Source organism: Salvelinus fontinalis, unplaced genomic scaffold (genome assembly GCF_029448725.1).
Source record: "Salvelinus fontinalis isolate EN_2023a unplaced genomic scaffold, ASM2944872v1 scaffold_0209, whole genome shotgun sequence".
Taxonomy (NCBI): domain Eukaryota; kingdom Metazoa; phylum Chordata; class Actinopteri; order Salmoniformes; family Salmonidae; genus Salvelinus; species Salvelinus fontinalis.
The window spans coordinates 72117-82500 of NW_026600418.1; the positions used below are offsets into that span (position 1 = coordinate 72117).

Sequence of the window (10384 nt, forward strand, 5' to 3'; positions counted from 1 at the left end):
AGTCTCTATCACTGTTCCATCTCAACCATGGACCCCTAGTCTCTATCACTGTTCCATCTCAACCATGGACCCCTAGTCTCTATCACTGTTCCATCTCAACCATGGACCCCTAGTCTCTATCACTGTTCCATCTCAACCATGGACCCCTAGTCTCTATCACTGTTCCATCTCAACCATGGACCCCTAGTCTCTATTACTGTTCCATCTCAACCATGGACCCCTAGTCTCTATCACTGTTCCATCTCAACCAAGGACCCCTAGTCTCTATCACTGTTCCATCTCAACCATGGACCCCTAGTCTCTATCACTGTTCCATCTCAACCATGGACCCCTAGTCTTTCTCACTGTTCCATCTCAAACATGGACCCCTAGTCTCTATTACTGTTCCATCTCAACCATGGACCCCTAGTCTCTATCACTGTTCCATCTCAACCAAGGACCCCTAGTCTCTATCACTGTTCCATCTCAACCATGGACCCCTAGTCTCTATCACTGTTCCATCTCAACCATGGACCCCTAGTCTCTATCACTGTTCCATCTCAACCATGGACCCCTAGTCTCTATCACTGTTCCATCTCAACCATGGACCCCTAGTCTCTATCACTGTTCCATCTCAACCATGGACCCCTAGTCTCTATCACTGTTCCATCTCAACCATGGACCCCTAGTCTCTATCACTGTTCCATCTCAACCATGGACCACTAGTCTAGTCTCTATCACTGTTCCATCTCAACCATGGACCCATAGTCTCTATCACTGTTCCATCTCAACCATGGACCCCTAGTCTAGTCTCTATCACTGTTCCATCTCAACCATGGACCCCTAGTCTAGTCTCTATTACTGTTCCATCTCAACCATGGACCCCTAGTCTCTATCACTGTTCCATCTCAACCATGGACCCCTAGTCTCTATCACTGTTCCATCTCAACCATGGACCCCTAGTCTCTATCACTGTTCCATCTCAACCATGGACCCCTAGTCTCTATCACTGTTCCATCTCAACCATGGACCCCTAGTCTCTATCACTGTTCCATCTCAACCATGGACCCCTGTCTAGTCTCTATCACTGTTCCATCTCAACCATGGACCCCTAGTCTCTATCACTGTTCCATCTCAACCATGGACCCCTAGTCTCTATCACTGTTCCATCTCAACCATGGACCCCTAGTCTCTATCACTGTTCCATCTCAACCATGGACCCCTAGTCTCTATCACTGTTCCATCTCAACCATGGACCCCTAGTCTCTATCACTGTTCCATCTCAACCATGGACCCCTAGTCTCTATCACTGTTCCATCTCAACCATGGACCCCTAGTCTCTATCACTGTTCCATCTCAACCATGGACCCCTAGTCTCTATCACTGTTCCATCTCAACCATGGACCCCTAGTCTCTATCACTGTTCCATCTCAACCATGGACCCCTAGTCTCTATCACTGTTCCATCTCAACCATGGACCCCTAGTCTCTATCACTGTTCCATCTCAACCATGGACCCCTAGTCTCTATCACTGTTCCATCTCAACCATGGACCACTAGTCTCTATCACTGTTCCATCTCAACCATGGACCCCTAGTCTCTATCACTGTTCCATCTCAACCATGGACCCCTAGTCTCTATCACTGTTCCATCTCAACCATGGACCACTAGTCTCTATCACTGTTCCATCTCAACCATGGACCCCTAGTCTAGTCTCTATCACTGTTCCATCTCAACCATGGACCCCTAGTCTCTATCACTGTTCCATCTCAACCATTGACCACTAGTCTAGTCTCTATCACTGTTCCATCTCAACCATGGACCCCTAGTCTCTATCACTGTTCCATCTCAACCATGGACCCCTAGTCTCTATCACTGTTCCATCTCAACCATGGACCACTAGTCTCTAACACTGTTCCATCTCAACCATGGACCCCTAGTCTAGTCTCTATCACTGTTCCATCTCAACCATGGACCCCTAGTCTCTATCACTGTTCCATCTCAACCATGGACCCCTAGTCTCTATCACTGTTCCATCTCAACCATGGACCACTAGTCTCTAACACTGTTCCATCTCAACCATGGACCCCTAGTCTCTATCACTGTTCCATCTCAACCATGGACCACTAGTCTCTATCACTGTTCCATCTCAACCATGGACCCCTAGTCTCTATCACTGTTCCATCTCAACCATGGACCCCTAGTCTCTATCACTGTTCCATCTCAACCATGGACCCCTAGTCTCTATCACTGTTCCATCTCAACCATGGACCCCTAGTCTCTATCACTGTTCCATCTCAACCATGGACACCTAGTCTCTATCACTGTTCCATCTCAACCATGGACCCATAGTCTCTATCACTGTTCCATCTCAACCATGGACCCCTAGTCTCTATCACTGTTCCATCTCAACCATGGACCCCTAGTCTCTATCACTGTTCCATCTCAACCATGGACCCCTAGTCTCTATCACTGTTCCATCTCAACCATGGACCCCTAGTCTCTATCACTGTTCCATCTCAACCATGGACCCCTAGTCTCTATCACTGTTCCATCTCAACCATGGACCCCTAGTCTCTATCACTGTTCCATCTCAACCATGGACCCCTAGTCTCTATCACTGTTCCATCTCAACCATGGACCCCTAGTCTCTATCACTGTTCCATCTCAACCATGGACCCCTAGTCTTTCTCACTGTTCCATCTCAACCATGGACCCCTAGTCTCTATCACTGTTCCATCTCAACCATGGACCCCTAGTCTCTATCACTGTTCCATCTCAACCATGGACCCCTAGTCTAGTCTCTATCACTGTTCCATCTCAACCATGGACCACTAGTCTCTATCACTGTTCCATCTCAACCATGGACCACTAGTCTCTATCACTGTTCCATCTCAACCATGGACCCCTAGTCTAGTCTCTATCACTGTTCCATCTCAACCATGGACCCCTAGTCTCTATCACTGTTCCATCTCAACCATGGACCCCTAGTCTCTATCACTGTTCCATCTCAACCATGGACCACTAGTCTCTATCACTGTTCCATCTCAACCATGGACCCCTAGTCTAGTCTCTATCACTGTTCCATCTCAACCATGGACCCCTAGTCTCTATCACTGTTCCATCTCAACCATGGACCCCTAGTCTCTATCACTGTTCCATCTCAACCATGGACCCCTAGTCTCTATCACTGTTCCATCTCAACCATGGACCCCTAGTCTCTATCACTGTTCCATCTCAACCATGGACCCCTAGTCTCTATCACTGTTCCATCTCAACCATGGACCACTAGTCTCTATCACTGTTCCATCTCAACCATGGACCCCTAGTCTCTATTACTGTTCCATCTCAACCATGGACCCCTAGTCTCTATCACTGTTCCATCTCAACCATGGACCCCTAGTCTCTATCACTGTTCCATCTCAACCATGAACCCCTAGTCTCTATCACTGTTCCATCTCAACCATTGACCACTAGTCTAGTCTCTATCACTGTTCCATCTCAACCATGGACCCCTAGTCTCTATCACTGTTCCATCTCAACCATGAACCCCTAGTCTCTATCACTGTTCCATCTCAACCATTGACCACTAGTCTAGTCTCTATCACTGTTCCATCTCAACCATGGACCCCTAGTCTCTATCACTGTTCCATCTCAACCATGAACCCCTAGTCTCTATCACTGTTCCATCTCAACCATGGACCCCTAGTCTAGTCTCTATCACTGTTCCATCTCAACCATGGACCCCTAGTCTCTATCACTGTTCCATCTCAACCATGGACCCCTAGTCTCTATCACTGTTCCATCTCAACCATGGACCCCTAGTCTCTATCACTGTTCCATCTCAACCATGGACCCCTAGTCTCTATCACTTTCTCTCTCTCTCTGTCTCTCTCTCTGTCTCTCTCTCTCTGTCTCTCTCTCTCTCTCTCTCTCTCTCTCTCTCTCTCTCTCTCTCTCTCTCTCTCTCTCTCTCTGTCTCTGTCTCTCTCTCTTTCTCTCCCTCCCTCTGTCTGTCTGTCTGTCTGTCTGTCTGTCTGTCTGTCTGTCTGTCTGTCTGTCTGTCTGTCTGTCTGTCTGTCTCTCTCTCTCTCTCTCTCTCTCTCTCTCTCTCTCTCTCTCTCTCTCTCTCTCTCTCTCTCTCTCTCTCTCTCTCTCTCTCTCTCTCTCTCTCTCTCTCTCTCTCTCTCTCTCTCTCTCTCTCTCTCTGTCTCTCTGTCTCTCTGTCTCTTTCTGTATCTCTCTTTGCCTATCTCTCACCACTATGAGCTCTGTCTAACCTAGTGTGGCCAGTGTTCTGGCTAGGCCTCACTTAGACCAGGGACTCTAGTGGATGTCATGCCCAGCTACCCGGACCAGAGATGGGGCTGGGGTGCAATTCTGGTTAGGCCTCTCTCAGACCAGGGACTCTAGTGGATGTCCTGCCCAGCTACCAGGACCAGAGGTGGGACTGGGGTGCAGTTCAGGTTAGGCCTCTCTCAGACCAGGGACTCTAGTGGATGGCCTGCCCAACTACCAGGACCAGAGATGGGACTGGGGTGCAGGTCTGGTTAGGCCTCTTTCAGACCAGGGACTCTAGTGGATGTCCTGCCCAGCTACCAGGACCAGAGATGGGGCTGGGGAACCTCCTATGGGAGGATGAACAGAAGGTAGGAGAAGTGGTTTTCTTCTCTTCTCGACGAAGCATCTCCTGTCCTCTCTCTGTTTCTACACCAGCACACATATCCTCTCTGGCTGTAGTGTCAGTATGTCTGGTTGTCTATATATCTCTGTGGCTGTATCTATCTGGTTATCTGTGTTCTACAGTATCTCTGTTTCTGTATCTATCTGGTTATCTGTATTCTACAGTATCTCTGTTTCTGTATCTATCTGGTTATCTGTATTCTACAGTATCTCTGTTTCTGTATCTATCTGGTTATCTGTATTCTACAGTATCTCTGTTTCTGTATCTATCTGGTTATCTGTATTCTACAGTATCTCTGTTTCTGTATCTATCTGGTTATCTGTATTCTACAGTATCTCTGTTTCTGTATTTATCTGGTTATCTGTGTTCTAAAGTATCTCTCTGTAGTTTCTGTCTGTATCTATCTGGTTATCTGTGTTCTACAGTATCTCTGTTTCTGTATCTATCTGGTTATCTATATTCTACAGTATCTCTGTTTCTGTATCTATCTGGTTATCTGTATTCTACAGTATCTCTGTGGCTGTATATATCTGGTAATCTGTATTCTACAGTATCTCTGTTTCTGTATCTATCTGGTTATCTGTGTTCTACAGTATCTCTGTTTCTGTATCTATCTGGTTATCTGTGTTCTACAGTATCTCTGTTTCTGTATCTATCTGGTTATCTGTATTCTACAGTATCTATCTGGTTATCTGTATTCTACAGTATCTATCTGGTTATTTGTATTCTAGAGTATCTATCTGGTTATCTGTATTCTACAGTATCTATCTGGTTATCTGTGTTCTACAGTATATCTGTGGCTCTATCTATCTGGTTATCTGTATTCTACAGTATCTCTGTGGCTGTATCTATCTGGTTATCTGTATTCTACAGTATCTCTGTGTAGTTTCTGCCTGTTTCTATCTGGTTATCTGTGTTCTACAGTATCTCTGTGTAGTTTCTTCCTGTATCTATCTGGTTATCTGTATTCTACAGTTCTCTCTGACTGTAGTCTGACTGTCTCTCTCTCTAGTTCTCTCTGTAGTCTGACTGTCTCTCTCTCTAGTTCTCTCTGGCTGTAGTCTGACTGTCTCTCTCTCTAGTTCTCTCTGACTGTAGTCTGACTGTCTCTCTCTCTAGTTCTCTCTGGCTGTAGTCTGACTGTCTCTCTCTCTAGTTCTCTCTGACTGTAGTCTGACTGTCTCTCTCTCTAGTTCTCTCTGGCTGTAGTCTGACTGTCTCTCTCTAGTTCTCTCTCTGTAGTCTGACTGTCTCTCTCTCTAGTTCTCTCTCTGTAGTCTGACTGTCTCTCTCTCTAGTTCTCTCTGGCTGTAGTCTGACTGTCTCTCTCTCTAGTTATCTCTCTGTAGTCTGACTGTCTCTCTCTCTAGTTCTCTCTCTGTAGTCTGACTGTCTCTCTCTCTAGTTCTCTCTCTGTAGTCTGACTGTCTCTCTCTCTAGTTCTCTCTCTGTAGTCTGACTGTCTCTCTCTGGTTCTCTCTCTGTAGTCTGACTGTCTCTCTCTCTAGTTCTCTCTCTGTAGTCTGACTGTCTCTCTCTCTGGTTATCTCTCTGTAGTCTGACTGTCTCTCTCTCTAGTTCTCTCTGACTGTAGTCTGACTGTCTCTCTCTCTAGTTCTCTCTGGCTGTAGTCTGACTGTCTCTCTCTAGTTCTCTCTCTGTAGTCTGACTGTCTCTCTCTCTAGTTCTCTCTCTGTAGTCTGACTGTCTCTCTCTCTAGTTATCTCTCTGTAGTCTGACTGTATCTCTCTCTCTAGTTCTCTCTCTGTAGTCTGACTGTCTCTCTCTCTAGTTCTCTCTGGTTGTAGTCTGACTGTCTCTCTCTAGTTCTCTCTGGCTGTAGTCTGACTGTCTCTCTCTCTAGTTCTCTCTCTCTGTAGTCTGACTGTCTCTCTCTCTAGTTCTCTCTCTGTAGTCTGACTGTCTCTCTCTCTAGTTCTCTCTCTGTAGTCTGACTGTCTCTCTCTAGTTCTCTCTCTGTAGTCTGACTGTCTCTCTCTAGTTATCTCTCTGTAGTCTGACTGTATCTCTCTCTAGTTATCTCTCTGTAGTCTGACTGTCTCTCTCTCTAGTTCTCTCTGGCTGTAGTCTGACTGTATCTCTCTCTCTAGTTCTCTCTCTGTAGTCTGACTGTCTCTCTCTCTAGTTATCTCTCTGTAGTCTGACTGTCTCTCTCTCTAGTTCTCTCTCTGTAGTCTGACTGTCTCTCTCTCTAGTTCTCTCTCTGTAGTCTGACTGTATCTCTCTCTCTAGTTATCTCTCTGTAGTCTGACTGTCTCTCTCTCTAGTTATCTCTCTGTAGTCTGACTGTATCTCTCTCTCTAGTTATCTCTCTGTAGTCTGACTGTATCTCTCTCTCTAGTTCTCTCTCTGTAGTCTGACTATCTCTCTCTCTAGTTCTCTCTCTGTAGTCTGACTGTATCTCTCTCTCTAGTTCTCTCTGACTGTAGTCTGACTGTCTCTCTCTCTAGTTCTCTCTCTGTAGTCTGACTGTCTCTCTCTCTAGTTCTCTCTCTGTAGTCTGACTGTCTCTCTCTCTGGTTCTCTCTGCCTGTAGTCTGACTGTCTCTCTCTCTAGTTCTCTCTCTGTAGTCTGACTGTCTCTCTCTCTGGTTCTCTCTGCCTGTAGTCTGACTGTCTCTCTCTCTAGTTCTCTCTGCCTGTAGTCTGACTGTCTCTCTCTCTAGTTCTCTCTCTGTAGTCTGACTGTCTCTCTCTCTAGTTCTCTCTGGCTGTAGTCTGACTGTATCTCTCTCTCTAGTTCTCTTTGGTTGTAGTCTGACTGTCTCTCTCTAGTTCTCTCTCTGTAGTCTGACTGTCTCTCTCTCTAGTTCTCTCTCTGTAGTCTGACTGTATCTCTCTCTCTAGTTCTCTCTGGTTGTAGTCTGACTGTCTCTCTCTAGTTCTCTCTCTGTAGTCTGACTGTCTCTCTCTCCAGTTCTCTCCGGCTGTAGTCTGACTGTATCTCTCTCTCTAGTTCTCTCTCTGTAGTCTGACTGTCTCTCTCTCTAGTTATCTCTCTGTAGTCTGACTGTCTCTCTCTCTAGTTATCTCTCTGTAGTCTGACTGTCTCTCTCTCTAGTTCTCTCTCTGTAGTCTGACTGTATCTCTCTCTAGTTCTCTCTGGCTGTAGTCTGACTGTCTCTCTCTCTAGTTCTCTCTGGCTGTAGTCTGACTGTCTCTCTCTCTAGTTATCTCTCTGTAGTCTGACTGTCTCTCTCTCTAGTTATCTCTCTGTAGTCTGACTGTCTCTCTCTCTAGTTCTCTCTGACTGTAGTCTGACTGTCTCTCTCTCTAGTTATCTCTCTGTAGTCTGACTGTCTCTCTCTCTAGTTATCTCTCTGTAGTCTGACTGTATCTCTCTCTCTAGTTCTCTCTGGCTGTAGTCTGACTGTCTCTCTCTCTAGTTCTCTCTCTGTAGTCTGACTGTCTCTCTCTCTGGTTCTCTCTCTGTAGTCTGACTGTCTCTCTCTCTAGTTCTCTCTGTAGTCTGACTGTCTCTCTCTCTAGTTCTCTCTCTGTAGTCTGACTGTCTCTCTCTCTAGTTCTCTCTCTGTAGTCTGACTGTCTCTCTCTCTGGTTCTCTCTCTGTAGTCTGACTGTCTCTCTCTCTGGTTCTCTCTCTGTAGTCTGACTGTCTCTCTCTCTAGTTCTCTCTGTAGTCTGACTGTCTCTCTCTCTAGTTCTCTCTCTGTAGTCTGACTGTCTCTCTCTCTGGTTCTCTCTCTGTAGTCTGACTGTCTCTCTCTCTAGTTCTCTCTCTGTAGTCTGACTGTCTCTCTCTCTAGTTCTCTCTGGCTGTAGTCTGACTGTCTCTCTCTCTAGTTATCTCTCTGTAGTCTGACTGTCTCTCTCTCTAGTTCTCTCTCTGTAGTCTGACTGTATCTCTCTCTAGTTCTCTCTGGCTGTAGTCTGACTGTCTCTCTCTCTGGTTCTCTCTGGCTGTAGTCTGACTGTCTCTCTCTCCAGTTCTCTCTGGCTGTAGTCTGACTGTCTCTCTCTAGTTCTCTCTGACTGTAGTCTGACTGTCTCTCTCTCTAGTTCTCTCTGACTGTAGTCTGACTGTCTCTCTCTCTCTAGTTCTCTCTCTGTAGTCTGACTGTCTCTCTCTCTAGTTCTCTCTCTGTAGTCTGACTGTCTCTCTCTCTAGTTCTCTCTGACTGTAGTCTGACTGTCTCTCTCTCTAGTTATCTCTCTGTAGTCTGACTGTCTCTCTCTCCAGTTCTCTCCGGCTGTAGTCTGACTGTATCTCTCTCTCTAGTTCTCTCTGGCTGTAGTCTGACTGTATCTCTCTCTAGTTCTCTCTGGCTGTAGTCTGACTGTCTCTCTCTCTAGTTCTCTCTGGCTGTAGTCTGACTGTCTCTCTCTCTAGTTATCTCTCTGTAGTCTGACTGTCTCTCTCTCTAGTTATCTCTCTGTAGTCTGACTGTCTCTCTCTCTAGTTCTCTCTGACTGTAGTCTGACTGTCTCTCTCTCTAGTTATCTCTCTGTAGTCTGACTGTCTCTCTCTCTAGTTCTCTCTCTGTAGTCTGACTGTATCTCTCTCTCTAGTTCTCTCTGGCTGTAGTCTGACTGTCTCTCTCTCTAGTTCTCTCTCTGTAGTCTGACTGTCTCTCTCTCTAGTTCTCTCTCTGTAGTCTGACTGTCTCTCTCTCTGGTTCTCTCTCTGTAGTCTGACTGTCTCTCTCTCTGGTTCTCTCTCTGTAGTCTGACTGTCTCTCTCTCTAGTTCTCTCTGTAGTCTGACTGTCTCTCTCTCTAGTTCTCTCTCTGTAGTCTGACTGTCTCTCTCTCTGGTTCTCTCTCTGTAGTCTGACTGTCTCTCTCTCTAGTTCTCTCTCTGTAGTCTGACTGTCTCTCTCTCTAGTTCTCTCTGGCTGTAGTCTGACTGTCTCTCTCTCTAGTTATCTCTCTGTAGTCTGACTGTCTCTCTCTCTAGTTCTCTCTCTGTAGTCTGACTGTATCTCTCTCTAGTTCTCTCTGGCTGTAGTCTGACTGTCTCTCTCTCTGGTTCTCTCTGGCTGTAGTCTGACTGTCTCTCTCTCCAGTTCTCTCTGGCTGTAGTCTGACTGTCTCTCTCTAGTTCTCTCTGACTGTAGTCTGACTGTCTCTCTCTCTAGTTCTCTCTGACTGTAGTCTGACTGTCTCTCTCTCTCTAGTTCTCTCTCTGTAGTCTGACTGTCTCTCTCTCTAGTTCTCTCTCTGTAGTCTGACTGTCTCTCTCTCTAGTTCTCTCTGACTGTAGTCTGACTGTCTCTCTCTCTAGTTATCTCTCTGTAGTCTGACTGTCTCTCTCTCTAGTTCTCTCTGGCTGTAGTCTGACTGTATCTCTCTCTAGTTCTCTCTGGCTGTAGTCTGACTGTCTCTCTCTCTAGTTCTCTCTGGCTGTAGTCTGACTGTCTCTCTCTCTAGTTATCTCTCTGTAGTCTGACTGTCTCTCTCTCTAGTTATCTCTCTGTAGTCTGACTGTCTCTCTCTCTAGTTCTCTCTGACTGTAGTCTGACTGTCTCTCTCTCTAGTTATCTCTCTGTAGTCTGACTGTCTCTCTCTCTAGTTCTCTCTCTGTAGTCTGACTGTATCTCTCTCTCTAGTTCTCTCTGGCTGTAGTCTGACTGTCTCTCTCTCTAGTTCTCTCTCTGTAGTCTGACTGTCTCTCTCTCTGGTTCTCTCTCTGTAGTCTGACTGTCTCTCTCTCTAGTTCTCTCTGTAGTCTGACTGTCTCT

General features: G+C 46.2%; 1 protein-coding gene across 1 annotated transcript in view; it reads left to right on the plus strand.

The window, feature by feature from the left end:
- The first annotated feature begins 4496 nt into the window (after positions 1-4496).
- Positions 4497-10384, plus strand: part of LOC129844719 (protein kinase C beta type-like) — an 8629-nt gene continuing 2741 nt past the window's right edge. Inside the window, exon 1 of the mRNA XM_055912768.1 lies at positions 4497-4627. Coding sequence (XP_055768743.1) covers positions 4589-4627 — 39 coding nt within the window. The 5' untranslated portion in view covers positions 4497-4588. The remainder of the gene's footprint in view (positions 4628-10384) is intronic.